We start from the raw sequence: 21,640 nt of genomic DNA on the forward strand, positions 1-21,640 counted from the left end.
ACGTCTGAGACTATCTCGCGTATCTTACGACCATACAACATACGTGTCAAACATAAACTAATAACAACTTTTCGACAAGTACTAACGAACATAAAGAAAAAAGAGCAACCCAACGAACGACAAGGTGCAGTTTACAAAATAAACTGCTCCGACTGCCACGCCTCCTATATCGGGAAAACTGGCAGGAACTTAAACATAAGACTTACTGAAAACAAACGAGCTAATAAGAAACAAGACAAAACTAATCACATTGCCGAACGTCACCGAATCACAAAGCACAACATTGACTGGGACTCGGCAAAATGCATTACTTACAGTAGTGACTATAGACAACGGCTTACATTAGAAAGTTTGTATACCAGCTTGGAACAAACTTCCCTGAACATATCACAGCAATTACCGGCACCTTACAAACGACTTATTCACAATGCAAACAAACGATCAACAAAAAAAATTGCACTTCACACTAATTCACAATGACAATAAACAACTAAAAACATCACACCTAAATCCCACATCACAACTAAAAACATTTCACTTCACACTAATTCACAATGGCAATACACATTTGACACCCACACATTTCCTGTGCACACAATACAATGACGTAAGAACCAGATAACAAATACGGCTAACCTGACGTTTACTCCTCATTTGACTCTGAAGATGACTACTGCTAAGGTTGTCGAAACGTCAGTTAACAACAACAAAAACAGTCCTTCTTAGAACTATACCAACCTAAACGATCTACATTTACAAACATGATAATATTGTTCTTGGTCAATTAGTTAAAGTGCATGATAAAAGATTGAATTAAGTTATTGAAAAACAAAGAGAGAAGGGACTTACTCTCAACTCAGATAAATGTAGATTTCTACATCTAAAACTAACTTTATATAACATTTGTAACCTGAAAGATAATTGGCGCAGAGAAGAGAAGGCCAAAGCTATGGCGCAAGATAAAGAACTAAAAACAAAAACTTAATTTTGAATTTTGCTTGGTCTAGAAAATTTTCGTAGTCTTTATATCCCCGATTTAGGAGATTCACAAATCTTTTGCAACAAATAACTCGGACAAAAGTATCAATGATGATCGAACCGTAAAAGCATCTTGGCTGTGGAAAATTACCCAACAATTAGAAAGAAAGAAGATGATCAATTTAAAAACTGAAGATCCCATCTGTCAATTTCGGAGTTTCACCGATATCTCGGACCATAAACGTTTCATCCTTGTGATGTAAATCATGTTTTGCGTAAATAAATGGTAATTTCAGTCTTGATTTTTCTCATTGTGCATGAAAAACGTTTAAATCTCAACATTTTCAGAACAAAAACTTAAACAAAAAGTGACTTCTACTAATGGATGTACTCTATATTAAATCCTACAAACCAGAACTTAACAATGGCTGAAAGCCAGTAATACAATCAGCTTAATCTTCCCAAAAAATCTACACTTCCGCTTTCACATTTCCTTCGAAATGATGGAAATAAGCAGATATACAGAGAGCCACAGTTAGCTTGTAAATAATTATCATTTGATGATTAATTTGTAATGAATTCAAAACATTACAGAGTGAAATAACTGTCTTGTTTGTTATCTTAAATATTGATGTCAAAATGGACCTTTTCTCTGAAGTATCTTTCTTATTTCATACATGACACTGAATATTATACATAAAGTCAAAAGTAAGGGAAACCAAAACTATAAATCATACAAAAGTAACTTAAATTTTCCCAATGCAAAAAATATTTTTCACTCTCGACTCTTGCTTTCTAGAAACTCTTTACTATCTATTTTTATGATGCAAATGTGACTACTGATAAAATACCATGTACCTGATGAAAAAAAAATGTAAACAATATGTCTACATCATGCATCAGCTTTGAAATAAGTCATTTTTTGACTGGTACAATCACCATAGCCTATATATCAAGGACCGTTGTACTATTTATAATTTGGAGAAGGCTCATATTGGGGAGATAATTTCATGAGAATGTTGTAATACGTCAATAAACAATATATTTCAAAGTACTTAAAAAAGTATATCATGCATAAGATGTGACCCCTAAATCAAAATTTTGTATTACGATATACTTACCTTGAAGACATCGTTTCTCTTCTCCAGGAAAAATAGCTATGGAAAAAGTACAAAGTTCGTGTTTGCATGACAAGTCGACTTAAATAACAATATTCTTAACAAATTTCATAATGTGAATATTATACGTACGCTTATGTCAACGTTTATAATGTTACTAACATCTTAAAGACACGTTCAAAATTAATCCAATAAATCATTAAAACGACTTTGTGTTTACGTTGTATGCATACGTAATAATAAAATTATTTTGGTTCCTGCATAGTATCCTGAATTATATTTTCAACTGCAACGATAACTGACAGCCTTAATTGAGGACAGTATACGGTAGCTATGCAGGTCGCTTCAGTTCTTTTTTGTTCAAAAATGGCAAGAGATGTATCAAACAAAACATAAAATACTGCTGCTTTTTGTTGTCTATTTAATTCCTCAAATTAATCCTTTATGTAGCGAGCTTTTTGAAAAATTGCTGGCTATTTTGTTTGGTGAATGTTACAGATCTGCTTCACTGCAACAAAACGGGTTAAATCAAGGGAGTACGAAAATATTTTCAAACTGAAAAAGTCAAGACGTGCGAATAGGGTAAGTGCAGGTCTACTCAGGCCTTTTCAGTGCCTTAATCTAATAATAGAGCGTTTATATGAGTTATATTTCCAGCTGAAATGACTCTTCAGTTTTTCTATGGCAAGAAATTTTTTGTTAAGAAAAATAGAATATTCCGTTTGAAATTTATAATTAAATCTCAAAACTCATTCTTTCTAGAGCGAATGACTACGCTTTAGACATTTTATTTTCACTTTTTATTAAAACATTTTACAAAATATATTTATGGTAGTAATGAATATTTTTTCTCATAATATTTTTTCTAATAAAATAAATGGTTTGATCCCGGGAGTATCGTTGCATGTTTGTAAATTTAGATCTTCCAGGTTGGTATAGCCCTGAGAAGGACTGATTATGTTGTTGTTGTTGTTCTCTTGACTCTGAAGATGACTACCGGTAAGGTTGTCGAAACATCAGTAAGCAACAACGAAAACAGTTTTCAGACTATACCAACCTTGACGATTTACATTTACAAACATGTAATATCATTTCTATTCGAATTTAAGCAAATAAAGACTGATGAGCAAAGACATAATGTCAATCTCGCGTAAAAATATTATGTAATCAAATTGCTATTGTAACAACGATCACATAATTGAAGTGTAATGAAAAATGTGAAAATTCAAGTTAGTATGCTTACCCTTAAATTCTGGATTGTCTTTCAATTCATCATTTGACCTGAGAGCTGCATGTACCCGAGCAGGGAGACTGGGGAATGTTTTAAGAAAATACGCCTTGTGATCTCCAATCTTATAAATAATTTCTGGTTGTGATAGAGGTCGTTGTCGATCGTCCCAATGCTGGCCAATATTTCGAATGAGACTTAAGCATTCTGTCCATGAAGATCCATACTTTGTTCCATTTACCAAATATTCATAAACATCGTTATCCATTTGACTTTTCCAGTTTGAAGATTCAATATTCAATTGTTGGACGATACTAGATTGGGGATCATTTGTTTTAATCGACTGTAAGTCACCAACTTTACATAAAAAGTGAAATTTCTCGTCATCCGACATAAGAAATGGATGCTTCAAGGCTTCGTTGGCAGATGGTCTTTCTTCTGGTTGTAGTTTTAACATCCACGACAGAAGGTCTTTTAATGTTTCATCTTTGATTTCGTCCAAGCCAACAGGTTTCCCATTCAATATGTTGATCAGTCTGTGGGGTTTACTTCCAAAAGGATGTTTCCCTTTTGTTGCAACATAATAAGCCACCATTCCTGCATTCTAAAATAGTTAGCCTAAGGTCAAACCTTTATTTAAAGAGGATAAACACATAATAGAAAATAAGTAACTAAATTAATTTGTAGTCCTCTTAGATGGTGCTAGACTTATATAACGCAAGTGATATAATAAATCAAATTTTTAAATTCATGCCATAAAATTATTTATAAAGTTTAGAAATTAAACCTACAATATATAAACATAATCGGAGTTCAATTAAACAAAAATAAATTTCTGCATCTTAAATTATAGCTTTCAAGAGACGACAACTTCAGTAAAATTAATAACAGGCCGTTGCACAACTTAGTAAAGACAATTTCAGTTTTCCAAATAAAAATGTAACAGCAACAATCTAATGTCCGAGATTAAATCATCTAGTCTTTTTTCAATTTTGGTACTTTTGCCGAAAGTTACTTTTTGCTCACTTGTGTGATCTGTGGCTACTTATTCCGAAGTTAATTTACCAATCGAAAAAGCCTAAATAAGAGTTCAATATATGCAGTAAATTCCCACTAACCATTACATCCGACTTTGCTTCGTAACGAGCTTTATCAAACGAATCTTCTTCTTTACAATATGATTCAGGAGCAATCCAAAACTGAGTTTCCACAATAGCCTTGGCTTTTATACCAAAATCAGCTATGAGAAATTTGCCTTGTGAGTCTCGGAGAACATTGGAAGGCTTTAAATGGCAATGAAGAATAGGTTGCGGGCCACTATGAAGATAAGCTAATCCTTGCAAAACTGGTCTAAGAATTTCGGGAAGAGCTTTTTGAAGATCAGACAAAGTAGAAGACTTCACAAAACTCTCCAATGATTCCTCGCATAAGTCTAATAATAAATAGACATATTCCGTGTCATTGTCTTCCTCTAAGTTAGAATAGTTCACAAAATATTTCGATTCCTTTGAGTTAAGTTCAATCAAAATTTCCTTTTCTCGGCGAGTTATATGGATGAAGTTATCTCGATGTATTCGTTTCACAGCTTTGCCGTAACCATCCTTTGTCAGTCCAAGAAATACACGTGTTCCATCGTTTCCTCTGCCGATGCAAAACTCGTCAGAGAAAATTACACGTACATCGCCCACATGTTTAACCTTTCTAAAGGCACTGGCCCCATATTCACACAATTTTAAAAACATTTTTCTATGCTTTGCTGATTCACCAATAAATTTCCACTCTTGTAACTGTAGTTCTTAAATTGACATAAAAGTACTGCATTATGGAATGAATTTGTGAAACAAATATAATTAACACCGGGGTTAGAAATCCCACACCGAATCCCGTCCAGCTCATCACCCGTGTTTGCCACACTCACCACAGGGCTAGCCCAGGTTTAATGTTTAATAACATAAAATATATAAAATAATCAACTACAAACGTGAAAACTAAACATCTGATGTCGGATACCAAAACAGGTGCTACAGAGAATATAGAGCATTAAGTGGGGTTGGGGTGTGGTGTATATTAATATTTTCATAACTGCTTGACTGATTTGTTTTGTTAGCGATTGTAATTTCAAAAGAAATCAGCAGGAAAGAGCTGAATATAAGGATACCCCACCCCCTTAACTTTCTAGTTTCGCCCGTGCCCCAGAAGTAGCTCAAATTCACCGAATGCAAAAAATATTTTGAGGTGAATGTCGTTCAATTCCCACAGATAGTTCGAGGAAGCCCGAATTGGAGTTAACTGCTTAGGTTTTATTTTTGATCTCTCTAAAATTACATTATTCACATCACAATTTTTTACAGAAACAACCCACCCTCCATTTGACATCATCTCTCAATCAAACTTAACATAATAAGTTCCCTGATCTTATAGTTTTTACTGGAATGTGCTAGCATTCACGACACACTCCCCCTATTTTAAATGTATATTAATTAAAATATACTTTTCTTTAATGTTTTCAGTCTTTTCTTGTTCACGTAAACGTAATTGATAAATCATAAGGTTTCTTTAGTACTTCATCTCATATTTCATCATGACAAGTCCGACTAGCCATATTAAGGTTAGTATATTAGCTCGTCTTACAACGCTCTTAGATAATAAATGCTTTGCTGAAAGATACACCGGATATTCCACTTGGATTCTTCCCTTACACATGTATATTACGTCTTGATGTTTTTTAAGATTAGGTTTGACAGATTTGTCTTTGAAATTCATCATCGCCTCGTTTTCAGCTTGAACTTGTTTGATCAGTAACTTCATTATTGCCCAAGTATCTTCTGTCAATAACGCACTACTTCTTTCTTATTACTTACTAAGTTGTCAATGAATCTCTTACACCATGCTAGAACTTGTACAGTTTTGGACAGGTCATAATTTTCCAACATATGATCAATGAAATCGAGCTCTTTTGGAATGGTTATCTTCATTACTTTTGATTTTCGTAGGTTGATACTTACTTCCACTCAATTTGTTTTTCATTATTTTTTTCATACGATTTGAAACAAAATGCTTGTAATTGCCTCCACCGTTGATCCATTGTAGACAGACGGTTGAATCAGTTTACGCGTAAACAGCTTCGACAAGGAGATAACTGAGGACTTTCTTTGTTTTGTCAACCAGGTTGGAAACCATATGACAATTTTAAAGTTCCAATCTTGGAATATTTAATTGCGTTTTGCTAATCTTGCCCTTGATCCCAACAGCCCTTGCGAAACCACTTCACATTGTTTTGTCACTACATACACCGCTGCACAACATCCCAAGATACTCGCATCGGAAAACCAATGAATGTAAATTGCTGTAGTCCCTACTCTTTTCCGAGGAATGCTTCTTGGAAAATTTAACTCACTTGGAAAACTCCTCGAGCATTTTTCCTAAAGCTTCCTGATAGCTTTCGGCAACTTGCATCCCATGCGATTTTCTGATCACAGATATCTCGAAAGATTACTTTCGCTATGAGAAGGTACAGAGCTGTAACACCTAACGGGTCGTACAGTTTTGCATTCCTTTGAAGAGCCCTTCGCTTGGTCATTTGAACTTTTTGTTTTGGTAGTGATATAGACAAAGAATCTTCATTCTTGTTCCATACCAGTCCGAGAAGTTCAGTTTCTGAACATTTAGTTCCTAAAGTATCTTTAGCATAGGTAGAATCCCCATCCTCTACTTTATCGCGTTCAAGTTCTACTACACTGGAATGCATTTGTGCTGAAAAAATTGTCCCTTGCTGAGAATCTCTTTTGATTGCTGTTTGATTTCCCGATAGTCTCTTCTACTGAATCACCACCAATATTTATATCATCCACGTAAGTCCGTCAGATAATTCTTCGACACACTTTAGATACTATTGTATAAATTTCTCTATGTGAACATTTAAAGTTGCTCCAAGTAAAAATGGGCTCGGACCACGTCCGAACATCGCTCGAGTCATACGATGTACGACCATCTCTTTTTGTTGACGATCATTTATCCATAAGATTCTCATTACGTCTCGATCAATCTCTCTGATAACTATTTGTAAGAATGTATGTTTGGTATCGCCTAAAAGAATCGGTCTCATTCGAGTACGTCAAGGCAATCATTCAATGAAGGTGACCATTCATCGAGTTTTTCTCAAGCATCATAAACAAACCTTACTTTTATAGACTCGGATTCCTCACGTAAGAGGGGTTTTTGCAGAAGATAATATTCACAAATTATTTGTAGTTTCTTAGGCGCAATTTTAACCACTACTTCTTCAAGTTTATTTACTACGATATTGCGATAACTTTCCATCATTCCAGGCTGTTTCTCCAATCGGTTTTGTCAAGGACTTAACCTCCGCTTGGTAACCTGATAGTTCCTTGGCAATTCTGGGTGATTAGCCCTCCACGGAGGTGAATTTTTATACTAACCATTTTTTCCGCATCGTCAACTGTTCTTTAAACTCTTGATACACACTTCTATGATCCCTTTCTGCACTGTCGTCTAAGCCTAACACATCCAAACTATAACGTTGCTTGTAATATTCATGAGGGTTTTTGTAATTAAGTAGGTAGGGTTTGTCTCTCGTCCATCCCAACATCGTCCTCTCTATCTCTTGGCTTGGCTTCGCGAACGAAGATTTAATGAAGGGACTGTCCACGTCGACTACAGGCACGCTGTCCACGTCGACTACAGGCACGCTCGTGGCTGACAAGTCCGATGCGAGACAAACAGGTTCGGCCGCAGCGGCTACAGTCAAAGGTCACGTCAGGTACGGCTGCTGAAGCTTCCCGGCTCTTCCTACTGCGGTGTTTCTCCCTCAAGTTCTCTGTACGAGAGTCCTAAAAGGAAGAGACAGCCTGGTGGACAGTACGACGCCAGGCATCACGGTCAGCAGCAAGAATAGACCACTGGCGGTGGTCGATATGGCAGGCTCCGAGGGTCTTCTTCAGAGAGTCTTTGTAGCGTTTCTTCGGTGCCCCTCTGTCAAGGTGGCCAGTGGAAAGTTCGCCATACAAGGCAATTTTCGGCAGGCGCTGAACATACATTCTGGAAACGTGCCCTGCCCAACGTAGCTGCGACTTCAGTAGCATGGCCTCGATACTGGTGATCTCCGCCTGTGTGAAGACGTCAACATTGGTGATGTAGTCACTCCAGTGAATGTTGAGGAAGGTGCGGAGACAGCGCTGATGGAAACGCTCAAGGAGGCGTAGGTGGTGACGGTAGATTACCCACGACTCAGAGCCGTACAAGAGGGTGTTGAGTACGACGGCTCTGTACACGCTGATCTTGGTGCCCTTCTTCAAAGAATTGTTGTTCCACACTCTGTTATACAGTCTGCCAAAAGCGCTGCTTGCCTTGGCCAGTCTGTTGTCGACATCGTCCTCTAGGCAACTGGCGTCTCATCATCTCCAACTACGGTGTCTTGATTCTGGATATTGAACTCGCCCCAAGAATGAGGTGACCAGGCAAAAGCTGCGTTTCATCATAATCGTGCATTTCCACTTGCTGCTTGAAACATTATCTTGATAGATTTATATTCCTGCCTTATTGGTTCTTCTTTGATTGTACTTACCGACTTCCTTCATGCAAAGGAACTACCAGATCTAGTGTCTAAAAGAGCATGACATTTATTGTTTTGACTGTTACTACCACATGTGGATAAAGAACATTCTTCAAATTAGGATAACACACCAGTTTTTGATTCTTGTCCTGCTGATCACATATAGAAGTATGGTGCTTCCTTTTACAGATATATAGCAGTGAATGACTCTTGCAATTACTTGCTCTATGGTTTTCCCCTGTGAAATTAAAACTGCGTCGTTTTGTCATTAACATCTTTTCACGCTCACTGATACTCAAGACTTTGTCAGATTCTAAAGATTAGAGGTCTTCGCTGTCACAGTACACACATTGTCGTGTTCGGACTTTAGCTAATAGCAGTTTCCTTTCTTTTCTTTCAATACACTTTCTCTATTTCCATCTATGTCAGTTTGTGATAGTGGATTTTGTTATATCCAGACTCGCAAAGCTTCAAATAGATCTGTAAAGGTCAGCTTTTTACTTTTCCCAATCCGGTGATACTCTTGTTAAATCAGCTCAAATCTCTTCCAACTTGCTAGAGTTATTCTCACGTTTCCTGCAACATCTCCCAAATTCCCAAATATCTCAAAAGCGCTTGAACATGCCCAAGTATAGTAATACAAAAGTTATTTATCTTATGTTTTAAAACACCAGTATTAGTTGGCAGGGCTAATACTGTTAGCAATATGAAGTATTATGAAAGATTGTTATATGCAGTGCGGTGTTTTGAAATTGAATGAAGATTTGATCTTCGCACTTTGCTGGACAATTAAAGCAGTTGTCTCATGAACCTAAATAATTCAGGTGACTCAACGGGATTCGAACCCATGACCTCTGCGGTGCCGGTGCAGTGCTCTAACCAACTGAGCTATGAAGTTACACATTGGAGAGCAGGTCAATTTGTTGGGCTAATGTTTTCCCGTAAAAGGAATGTAATATGAAAGACAAAAGGTGAAGAGAGACGAAAATGGGGAAATACAGAGATATAAAGCTCGCCTAGTTGCACAAAGCTATTCAAAAACTGAAGGTGTCAACTATCATAAAGTATTTTCACCCGTCATACGAAATACAACTGTTTGATTGTTGCTCACTTTAGCGAATGCAAAAGACTGGGAAGTTCACCAAATGGACGTTAAAACAGCGTTTTTACAAGGAAATTTGGATGAAGAAATTTTTATGCGACAACCTGAGGGTTATATTAATAAGGAGCATCCTGACTATGTCTGCAAATTGAAAAAAAGCATCTATGGTTTAAAACAGTCAGCCAGATGTTGGAACAACGCCATCGACTCATATCTGAAGTCAAAAGGATACAATCAAATGAGCTGTGATCCATGTCTGTACGTGAAATCTATTAAACAGCAAGATGGAAATGTGAGTTTCGTGATACTATCTATTCATGTTGATGATATTCTACGAAAATTCTACGAAAATGCTGAAGGTGTTGAAGAACGCTATTGCATCAAAGTTCAAAGTTGAAGATTTAAATGAAGTCAAACATGTCCTTGGTATCCTGATCAAACGAGACAGAAAAAGTGGAAAATTGACAATTAGTCAATTAAAATAATTGGAAGGTATCTTGAAACGATTCAACATAAAATATTGCAAACCTGTTTTGACACCGTTAGAGCATGGAAAACATTTTCAGAATCTGCCCGAAGAAGAGACCGCAATAAATATTCATGAATATCAAAAACTTATAGGATGTTTGACATACGTGACAACGGCAACTCGACCTGACTTGACATCTGCTGTAGGTATTCTTTCAAAATTTATGTCAAAGCAAGGAAAGGAGCATTGGCAGGGAGCAAAAAGAGAGTTGAGATACCTAAAAGGCACAATTAATTATGGTCTTGTTTTTCAAAGCAAAGATTCAACATGCGAAGTGGTTGGATATTCAGATGCTGATTGGGCAAGTGATGTAAATACAAGAAGATCTACATCAGTATACGTGTTCCAGATAAATGAATCAGCCGTCAGCTGGAGCAGCAAGCGACAATCTTGTGTTGCAAGATCTTCGACTGAAGCTGAGTATGTTGCACTAAGTTATGCATCACAAGAAATAATATGGTTACGACGTTTACTAGCGGATATTGGAATAAATGAAGATCAACCGTCTATACTGAACGAAGATAACCAAGGGGCAATTAAACTTTCGAGGAATCCACGATTTCACAATCGCACTAAACATATTGACGTTGCGTATCACTTTGAGAAAAGGTCAACGATAATTCCATTATTGTTCAATACTGTAGTAAAGATCAGATGTTAGCGGTTGTTATGACGAAAAGTTTACCAAAGCAAACATTCCAAAACTTTCGAGACATGTTAGGTGTCAAAGAAATTTTAGTTTAAGAATTCGTAATTCTTAAGGAACATTTATAGTGCACATTAAGTGAGAGTGTTAGCAATATGAAGTATTATTGATTATGTAATGTTACACCATAATATTATTATATGAAGTATTATTATAGTATTATATTAGCACATGTTATGTTATACGGGAAGCCATGAACTATTTTTTTGTATTAATTACATTTCTATTCTATGTATTCCTGATTGCTGATTATAATGAATCACTCAATTATCAACAAATATTTCGTGTATGTGTGCATTAGCAACTTCACTTGGATCAACAAATCTCTCTTTTAACAACGAAGTTACAGTTTAATCAGAAAAGGAAGCATCATAAAGAAGAAATTCAGCGTTTATAAAACTATACGAGAATGAAAAACAAACAAACAAAGAACAAGATACTTTGATGAAGTCATGTTCTAAAAGAACTACAACGCTACGTCTAAGCCAAAATTATGAAGTATATAGTAAGGAAAGCGAGAGGGTGTAGCATGTAAATAGATATAGTTTAATTGTTGCATATATAAATACCATTTTGAATCGTGAGTCTTTGATATTACAGCATGCAGCACAAACACAGATTTTGTTGCTCAGCAATATTACTATAAATTTACTTGAATAAAAACTGTAAATCATGTACTAATTGTAATGAAGCTGACATTAATACAAATAAGTGACGATGGCAGTTATATAATTGACGTGCATCGATATTTCTTGATTTCTTACCTGATACAGATGACTCTGAGCTTTGAGAAGGTGGACTATTACGACCTAACTAAAAATGTATAGAAATAAATTTTTATTATTGATAAAATAATATTCATATTATCATCACACGTACAAGTAATTAAGAACATAAACTTGCTGTGATGTTACATTTATATACATTTGCCTTTTACTGTTAGGAACTGTTCTTCATTTTTGATGAGTTTAGAATCCCGTTCATGCTTCTCTTGATAATTTTCGGTTGCTTTTGCAAACTCAAAAATCTGATACAAGTATTCACACAAAGTGTAATGGGCCATTAACTAACATCGAAATAAATAAAGAAAGAAACTACGGCTTTCGCATATATTTTTATCTGTGGCTTTAACATCTATGCTATTTAAGTGTTTATCAAGTTGTGCATGTCTAAATTTGATTTTAATTTTGATTGTTCTTATTGTTTTTATAATTTTAAAAAGTTAATTAGTCTTTCATTTTTAGTGTCTTTTCCAATCTCGTATAAGTCTAATGAAGTAAATGGTTTGAACCCGGGAGTATGGTTACATGTTTTTAAATGTAGATCGTTCAGGTTGGTAAAGTCCTGAAAAGGACTGTTTTTGTTGTTGTTGACTGACGTTTCGACAACCTTAACGGTACTCACCTTCAAATGAGGAGTAAAAGTCAGGTTAGCCGTATTTGTTATCTGATTCTTACGTCATTGTATTGTCTATACAGGAAATGTGTACAATTGTGCGTACAGGAAATGTGTAAAATAAAATACAAGCTACAATCCACTGAAAATTTCATTAAAAAACTGAGCACTATACAAATACCGGACAACTATATACTAGTGTCTAATGATGTGAAATCACTGTTCACCAGTATTCCACTTAATCTGGCACTTACATGTACAAAAAACCCTCATTACAAACACTACGGACGTACTGCCATTACCGACAGAAGACATGGAGCTACTGGAGCTCTGCCTCACCTCGACTTACTTCCAGTACAAAGGTGCACATTACAAACAATTATATGGAACAGCAATGGGCTCACCCGTTTCTGTTTTAGTTGCTGAAATTGTAATGCAATCTATAGAGGAACGGGCGCTCACGACTTAAAAACATGCACTACCTTTTTGCTTTCGCTACGTAGATGACACAATCACAGCACTACATGTAGACGAGATTGATGATTTTCACACTCAAATCAACAATCAGAACAGCCACATACAATTTACCAAAGATGTCGAAGAAAACGGATCTTTTACTTTTCTCGACTGTTTGGTAAAACAGGACAATCAAAAATTACGAATAACAGTTTATCGCAAAACCAACACACACTGACCGACTACTAGACCAATCATCTTACAACCCTACATCACACAAAGCCACCACAATCAGAACATTAACAAGACATGCAGAAATCATATGTGATTCACCGGACGCTCAACACAACGAAAACAACTATCTCAAACGTGTTTTTGACAGAAACAACTAAAACTCTGACTTCAACAAACGCAATACTTACAAACCCAACGAACCCAACGAAACGAATAACTCAGTCACAACAGCATCGATACCTTACATATGAAACTATTTTGCGTATCTTACGACCATACAACATACGTGTCGCACATAAACCAATCACTGGGTTACGACAAGTACTAAGGAACATAAAGGCCAAATAACAACCCAACAAAGGACAATGTGCAGTTTACAAAAGAAATTGCTCCGACTGCCACGCCTCCTATATCGGAGAAACTGGCAGGAACTTAAACATAAGACTTGCTGAACACAAACGAGCTAATAAGAAACAAGACAAAACTAATCACATTGCCGAACGTCACCGAATCACAAAGCACAACATTGACTGGGACTCGGCAAAATGCATTACTTACAGTAGTGACTATAGACAACGGCTTACATTAGAAAGTTTGTATACCAGCTTGGAACAAACTTGCCTGAACAGATCACAGCAATTACCGGCACCTTAAAAACGACTTATTCACAATACAAACAAACGATCAACAAAAAAAATTACACTTCACACTAATTCACAATGACAATAAACAACTAAAAACATCACACCTAAATCCCACATCACAACTAAAAACATTTCACTTCACACTAATTCACAATGGCAATACACAATTGACACCAACACATTACCAATAAAATCATCACAACTAAAAACATCACATTTCATACTAATTCACAATGACAATACACAATTGACACGCACACATTTCCTGTACACACAATACAATGACGTAAGAACCAGATAACAAATACGGCTAACCTGACGTTTATTCCTCATTTGACTCTGAAATGACTACCGCTAAAGGTTGTCGAAACATCAGTCAACAACAACAAAAACAGTCCTTCTCAGGACAATACTAAACTGGACGATCTACATTTACAAACTCGTATAAGTATGTTACAAAACTTGCTTGCTAAAAAATAACGTTAGGAGTATGGTCCTCAGCCCTCAGTACTAAAGTTTAGTGGCTTTTTGCAAACTTAAATGTCAGATACAGTTAAGTATTCTGACAGATTCTCACAGAAAATATCCAAAGTCAGTCAGCTTGAGTGTTAAAACAATACACACCGTATGCAATGGCATCAAATCTAAATCATCTTCACCAGTTGACGGGATATCGTAATTGGTGATTCTAAGATCATCTAAAATGGAGTAAAAAAACCCATGTGACACCAACTTTATTACGCAACATCAGAACAAAAGTTTGGCGTCGGAAGGAGATTATGGGAGGTGCAATAACCCACTGTCGGGAAACTTTTGCCCTACAGTTAATTTACAATAGCCAATGGAAACCGTGTGAACTGTTATTGTTTATAAGAAAAATGCTATAGAATTGAGAACTTTCCCATTAATTACTAAGTCACCTATGATGATGAACAAAGAGGTTCCTCTTTCGGTGCATCTATATACTTAATATTCTTTGGTATTACTCTAGGCTTTTTACATACTGACACTATCCTCTTCCCTATTCCATACTGTATTATTCTAAGTCCATCTAGCTTTAATTCTTGTAACTTCACAGTTACTCTTGTATCTGTTTCATTCTCATACATACATTCATTCTGTCTTCTTTCGGCAAAAATTCATTCTTCAGTAATTCTAGAGAGTTAAATGTCTCCTACACTCTTGCTGTAAATTACAATGTTATCTGCAAGTATTTACCAACTTAATGTCAATGCAGGACAACTCAACCATTAAACTAACAGGAATGTTTTGCTTTGATATGTTAACTTTTGTCAATTGATGTTTATAACGTAGAAATGATTTGAAAACGATAAAAATCCCCCACTTCGCCAATGCGAAGCACGTGTAAAATTTTTGCATGTGAAGTCGTCGCTACAAACTGTAAACTAATATTACATACATCGTCACAACTCTATCATACATTTTTAAATGACGTTGACTGTTTTGACTAGAAAATTTTCGAATAATGATGTGCTTTTTTGGCGATTTTATGATACAAATATCTTTTTAAATAGGTAAAAATAACAGTAGTTCCGTAAGTGATAAAAGTAGCTTGTAGTAAATGATCTTAATCAAAGATTAGTGAATTTAGTGTAAATCAAATTTTACTGCTCTATCTTTGGCGCAGTGAAACATTGTTAAACCCAAATCATCCCTTACCAAAAATTATAAACATAGAAAAAGCTAAGCGACCCATATTGTAAACAGATCATCAAACTTGAAAGTCAGTTGCCTTTTAAGCATAAAAAAGCTGTAATTGTTCTGTAAAAATGCAGTAGTTCCACTGTAATAATGTATGACTGCACTATAAGTGCTACAGTCTTATTGGCTGAAAAGTTGTGAAAGCCAAACAAGCCTCTTTTCATGCAAAAAAATAAAGTAACATAAATAGGATTTTAGATTTGTCTATTGTAATTAATATATCTTTTATATTGGCTGGGAGATTCGCAAGGAAAAACATTTTTACTAGGTCTCAAAAGCAACCCGAGGCCGAAATAGCTGACTTAGCTTCATGTTGAGACTAAATACATTTTGCTTTCTTCTTGAAGAAGTCACAAGGCTTTAAATCATTTTTAAAAATTTAAATTTCCTTTCGTAAGCAAATCATTGTGAAAAAATATCACTTTTAGATCACGGTAATAATATTTAAGATAAGAAACTGTCTGCTTCTGCCGCCAATCAGATTTGAAGAATTCAAAAATATCACTTCGCATGCATTAACAAAAAGATACTAGATGCTAAATTATAAATTTAAAGATTACGATCAATATCACATGGATTTTGCTGGTTCTGTAAATGTTTTATAGCTGGCAATATAAGTAACATAAAAATTGCGTCAATTCTTATGCATGTATCGTATCGCAAATCTTAGACACAATAATTGGCGACTGAATTAGACATTGAGAGCATAACATTCCCATTTTGTTGAGATTTTGTTTTTTAAATGGAACTACATCGATAAGTATGGATATTAGCGGCCTACAATTTTCCGATTGTCAATCGATATTACGTGTGTATCTCTGAGGTTGAAAAGACAGCGAACAAGTTTTTAATTTTTTCTCGAAACCTGAAGATAAAGGAAAATTAAAGATAAAAAGCCAAGGAAATCTCTACAACTGTATTGTGCATAGATAGACGTTCAGGAGATCTTTGAAATGCTACTTCCCATATCTGATGACATGACTGATAGATAAATGGATGAGTACGAAGTTGCGTTAAATTGCTTGACGAATATTTTATCTTCGATGGTTAATATCCCTTTTAAAAGACATGTTTTTGCCCAATGAAACAAGAAAACGGGAAACTATCGACCAATTTGTAATAAAACTGAGAAAACTACCTAAAAACTGTAGCTTTGGTTATCAATTATCCAAACAGATTGAAGACCAAGTAAAAGATACATGTCCGTCGTCAGTATTAAAAAGGAAGGACCATAAAAAGTCACGATTCGAAACTAAAAGATGTACAAAAGATCGCTCAAGCCATGGAAACCGTCGGCTTGAAAGCTAAAACCATTGAAAGGCATAAAAACGAAAAAGTTAATCATATTCGAAAAATCCAAAATCAGAAATTTGATAGTCTGATTAGTTGTCCTACAAAATTGAAATGTTTCCAATGTGCTTGCATGGTGGTAAAAGTACGCAAGAAATGTGTGAACGTTGGTCCTTCCGCAGCTGTATGTAGGTCAAAGATAAATTTCTAACCAGAAGCCAAAATTAAAAGTCAAATGAAAGTTAAAAAGCCAAGAAATGTAAATAAAGGAGTTATAATAACTTAGACCATGAAAAGGAATACGTTTTTATTGTACATAAAAAAATTGAAAATGGAATTAAGTATAAAAATCTCAACATTGAGGTGTTGACGTTCAGGTTAAAAACATTACGATTGACTGTGAATCTATTTGTAATAGCATAGATAGAAAACCTGGGAGGCTCTTAAGAAGAGTGGGGTCAAATACACACGAAAAAATTAAGGGGAAACATATATGCATACTGGGCAATCTCACGGCTTAAACCCAATTTTAAGCTCTATATGGAAATTTCAGACAAAAGTCGATTATGGCAATGCAGAGATTGAGCTGGAATTTATAGTTTAACACGGAACATTAAAAGATTTTCAGCTGAAGATCCACATGGACCTTGACATGAAATCTGTAGCTTGGAATATAAAAAGAACTATGATTATTTCGAGGAAAAAATTAATAAAAAAAAATTGGCCGAGATGTTCGAAGGAGATAATATTTAAAGAGCAGAAGAGCAAACTCCATTGGTAAGTTATGTTTAAAATTGGGGTTTCCCTTAAATAAATAATATTTGTTGAAGAATGGAGGGGATAACATCATATTTCATTATAAACGACTTATGTTTGGAATAACATAAACGCCAGATGTGTATCAACATATTAACAAACAGTTCTACAGTGATGTGAGGGAGTGTCAAAATATTATGGATGATAATATTGTACTTGGTCAATTAGTTAAAGTGCGTGATAAAAGATTGAATAAAGTTATTGAAAAACAAAGAGAGAAGGGACTTACTCTCAACTCAGATAAATGTAGATTTCTACATCTAAAACTAACTTTATATAACATTTGTAACCTGAAAGATGTATTGGCGCAGAGAAAAAAAATCCAAAGCTATGGTGAAAGATAAAGAACTGAAAACAACAACTTAATTTCAATGTTTGCTTTGTCTAGAAAATTTTCGTAGTCGTTATATCCCCGATTTAGAAGATTCACAAACCTTTTGCATCAAATAACTCGGACAAAAGTATCATCTTTTGTTTGGGTGTAAAAAATAGAGTAAAGCGCTTCAAAAAACAACTAAAAATACGTCTTTCTGGATGCAACAAGGAAAACAGTTAAAAATGGGTTACGAAGGCTTTTACAAAAAACTAATTGGTTATTGCAACTGCTTATAATTGTCATACCACTTAAACACTCGTCATTTTGCTTATGTTGAACAGTTTGCCCGAGGTTTACATTCAACTACTTATAATTTTTGAGAAACAAGGCATGAGTTTTACTTGCCGTCAATATTAGGGCTGCGACGCTCTTCCCTGGTTTTACTTGTTCTTTCATAAAAACTAGAAGACGCTTCCTCTGGTGTAAGTTTGGTGTATCTATGATCATCTATAATGGAGTAAAAAACATGTAACACCAATTTTGTTATTTGTTTTCCATTGTGCATGAAAAACGTTTAAATCTCTACATTTTCAGCACACTTGATCTCATATTTGGAAACTACAAAATACTTTATTTACTAGAACAAAAACTTTAAGAAAAACTGCTTTCTACTAATGGATGTACTCTTTATTAAATCCTACAAACCAAAACTTAACAATGGCCTGAAAGCCAGTAATACAATCAACTTGATTTTCCCAAAAAAATCCACACTTCCACACTCACACTTAATTCGAAATGATGGAAATAAACAGATATACAGAGAGCCACAGTTAGCTGGTAAATAATTATCGTTTGATGATGAATTTGCAATGAATTCAAAACATTACAGAATGAAATAACTTTCTTGTTTGTTTTCTCAAATATTGAGGTCAAAACGGACCTTTTCTCCGGAGTATGTTTCTTATTTCATACATGACACTAAATATCATACTTATAGTCAAAAGTGAGGAAAGCCAAAACAATAAATCATACAAAAGTAACTCAAATTTTCCCAATGCGAAAAATATTTTTCCACTCTTGACTCTTGCCTTCAAGAGACTCTTTACTATCTATTTTTATGATGCAAATGTGACTACTGATAAAATACCATGCACCTGATGAAAAATAGCAAAATGTAAACAATATGTTTACATCATGCATCAGCATTGAAATAAGTCATTTTTTCGACTGGTACAATCACTATTGCCTATATATCCAGGGCCGTCGAACTATTTATAATTTGGAGGGGGCTCATATTGGGGAGATAATTGCATGAGAATGTTGTAACACGTCGATGAACAATAGATTTCAAAGAACTTAAAAACGTATATCATGCATAAGATGTGATCTTTAAATTGAAATTTTGTATTACCATATACTTACCTTGAAAACATCGTTTCTTCTTCTCTTCTCCAGAAAAAATAGCTATGGAAAAAGTACAAAGTTCGTGTTTGCATGACAAGTCGACTCAAATAACAATATTCTTAACAAATTTCATGAAGTGAATATTATACGTACGTTTATGTCAACGTTTACAACGTTACTAACATCTTAAAGACACGTTCAAAATTAATCCAATAAATCATCAAAACGAGCTTGTGTTTTCGTTATATGCATAAGTAATAATAATATTATTCTGGTTCCTGCATAGTATCCTGAATTATAATATCAACTGCAACGATAACTGACCGCCATCTCTGAGGACAGTACATGGTAGCCATTGATATGTATATTAGACTGGATAACGCATCTCTTGCAAGAATTGAAGAAGGAAGTTCGATCATTTGCTACTGGCTTCATGGGGGGTGGGGGTGGTATCGGTCCTACTTTACTATACTTTTGTATTAAAAAAACACAGACTTTGCATTTTTATTCCTTTTGCAAACTTCTCATTAAGGCAAAATTTTTAAGACATGCAGAGGGAAACCGGTAGAGAGTTTTGACCCTGAAGCTCTGTTTTTTGCCTTTGTAACGACTGAAAAATAAGATGGCAAGTTGTATTGAAATTTGAAAGTTGAAGGTGACGAGTATAATTTCAGCCGTACGAGGTATTTTTAGAAGATGAATACTTAAACTACAAATTTACAACAAAGTAAGAACAAAGACATTCATATCTTCAACATATTCATCGATCTTAAAGTTGTTCACATAGGAACTGGTTAAAAACTTTGCTTTGCTTAATAACAACAGAGGAGATTTAATTCGCATATTTTGATGATGTACATCTAGTAGAGTTTGATGATATCGTTTTCAACTTACTATTGTTTATCAAAATATCGTTCTGATTATTTTTCTATGTCAATTTATTTTGTTTCTTCACTGAAATAATAAAGACGTAATTTGAAATTATTATGATATTAGCGATGTAAATAACAAAGTGCTGTTAAATAAGTAAATTTGTAGCAATCTTCCATATACGTTATTGCAGATGAAATTTTGGTAGCAGTAGAAGGATTCTGTAACATTTCTACATTTTTTAAGAAGCAGCAGCATCATATAATCTCCAGTTTGTTTCAAAACAATGCAGGTCGACCTTGTACCATCTCAATTTTCTGCCATTATAAAGCGAAGAAGACAAACTTTTGAGGATTTAATATCTTTGCCGGTTGTTCTGTCCCTTTCACAAAATTTTGCACAAATCAAAAGTTTGTAGAACGAATAAAACGCAAAACCTGTGGTTTTGTAATACAAAAGTATAGTAAAGTGAGACCGATACCCCGAAGGTCATAATGAGATGAGCCAACTTCCTGCTTCAATTATCTTACTATATTTTATATATGAATGCGTTATCTAGTATAATATACACATCAGAGATGGTAACTATGCAGGTCGCTTCAGTTCTTTTTTGTTCAAAAAGGGCGAAAGATGTATCAACAAAAAACATAAAATACTGCTACGTTTTGTTGTTCATTTAATTCCTCATATCAACCCTTTAGGTAGTTAACATTTAGAAAAATTGCTGGCCATTTTGTTTGGTGAATGTTACAGATTCACTGCAACGATAAGGGTTAAATCAAGGGAGTACGAACATATTTTCGTCTTGAAAAAGTGAAAAGACATGCAAATAGGATACGTGCAGGTCTCCTTAGGCCAATTCATTGCCTTAATCTAATTATAAAGCGTTTATATAAGTTATCTTTCCAGTTGAAATTACTCTTCAGTTTTTTTATGGCAAGAAATTTTTATTAAGAAAAATTGAATATTCCGTTTGAAATTTGTAATTAAATCTCAACACTCAATCTTTCTAGAGAGTATGACCAAGCTTTAGCCATTTTAATCTCACTTTTTCTTAAAAATTTTTACAATGTATAATTATGGCAGTAAGGGTATTTTTTCTTATAATATTTTTTCTCTTTGAATTTAAGTAAATAAAGACTGATAAGCAAAGAAATGATGTCAATATCACGTAAAAATATTATGTAATCAAATTGCTATTGTACAACGATCACATAATTGAGGTGTATTAAAAAAATGAGAAAATTCAAGCTAGTATGC

General features: G+C 34.7%; 1 protein-coding gene across 3 annotated transcripts in view; it reads right to left on the reverse strand.

Moving 5' to 3' along the window:
* The window catches only part of LOC124449783, an 86,786-nt gene that overhangs the window by 39,036 nt on the left and 26,110 nt on the right, over nucleotides 1–21,640 (reverse strand). For all 3 annotated transcript variants that reach the window (XM_047000688.1, XM_047000687.1, XM_047000686.1), the window contains exons 5-11: nucleotides 19,529–19,570; nucleotides 18,512–18,613; nucleotides 14,587–14,660; nucleotides 11,998–12,046; nucleotides 4,443–5,119; nucleotides 3,340–3,928; nucleotides 2,100–2,135 (exon numbers count right to left, since the gene is read on the reverse strand). In XM_047000688.1, coding sequence (XP_046856644.1) covers nucleotides 2,100–2,135; nucleotides 3,340–3,928; nucleotides 4,443–5,119; nucleotides 11,998–12,046; nucleotides 14,587–14,660; nucleotides 18,512–18,613; nucleotides 19,529–19,570 — 1,569 coding nt within the window. The remainder of the gene's footprint in view (nucleotides 1–2,099; nucleotides 2,136–3,339; nucleotides 3,929–4,442; nucleotides 5,120–11,997; nucleotides 12,047–14,586; nucleotides 14,661–18,511; nucleotides 18,614–19,528; nucleotides 19,571–21,640) is intronic.

The sequence above is a fragment of the Xenia sp. Carnegie-2017 genome, unplaced genomic scaffold (assembly GCF_021976095.1).
Source record: "Xenia sp. Carnegie-2017 unplaced genomic scaffold, XeniaSp_v1 HiC_scaffold_23, whole genome shotgun sequence".
NCBI lineage: Eukaryota > Metazoa > Cnidaria > Anthozoa > Malacalcyonacea > Xeniidae > Xenia > Xenia sp. Carnegie-2017.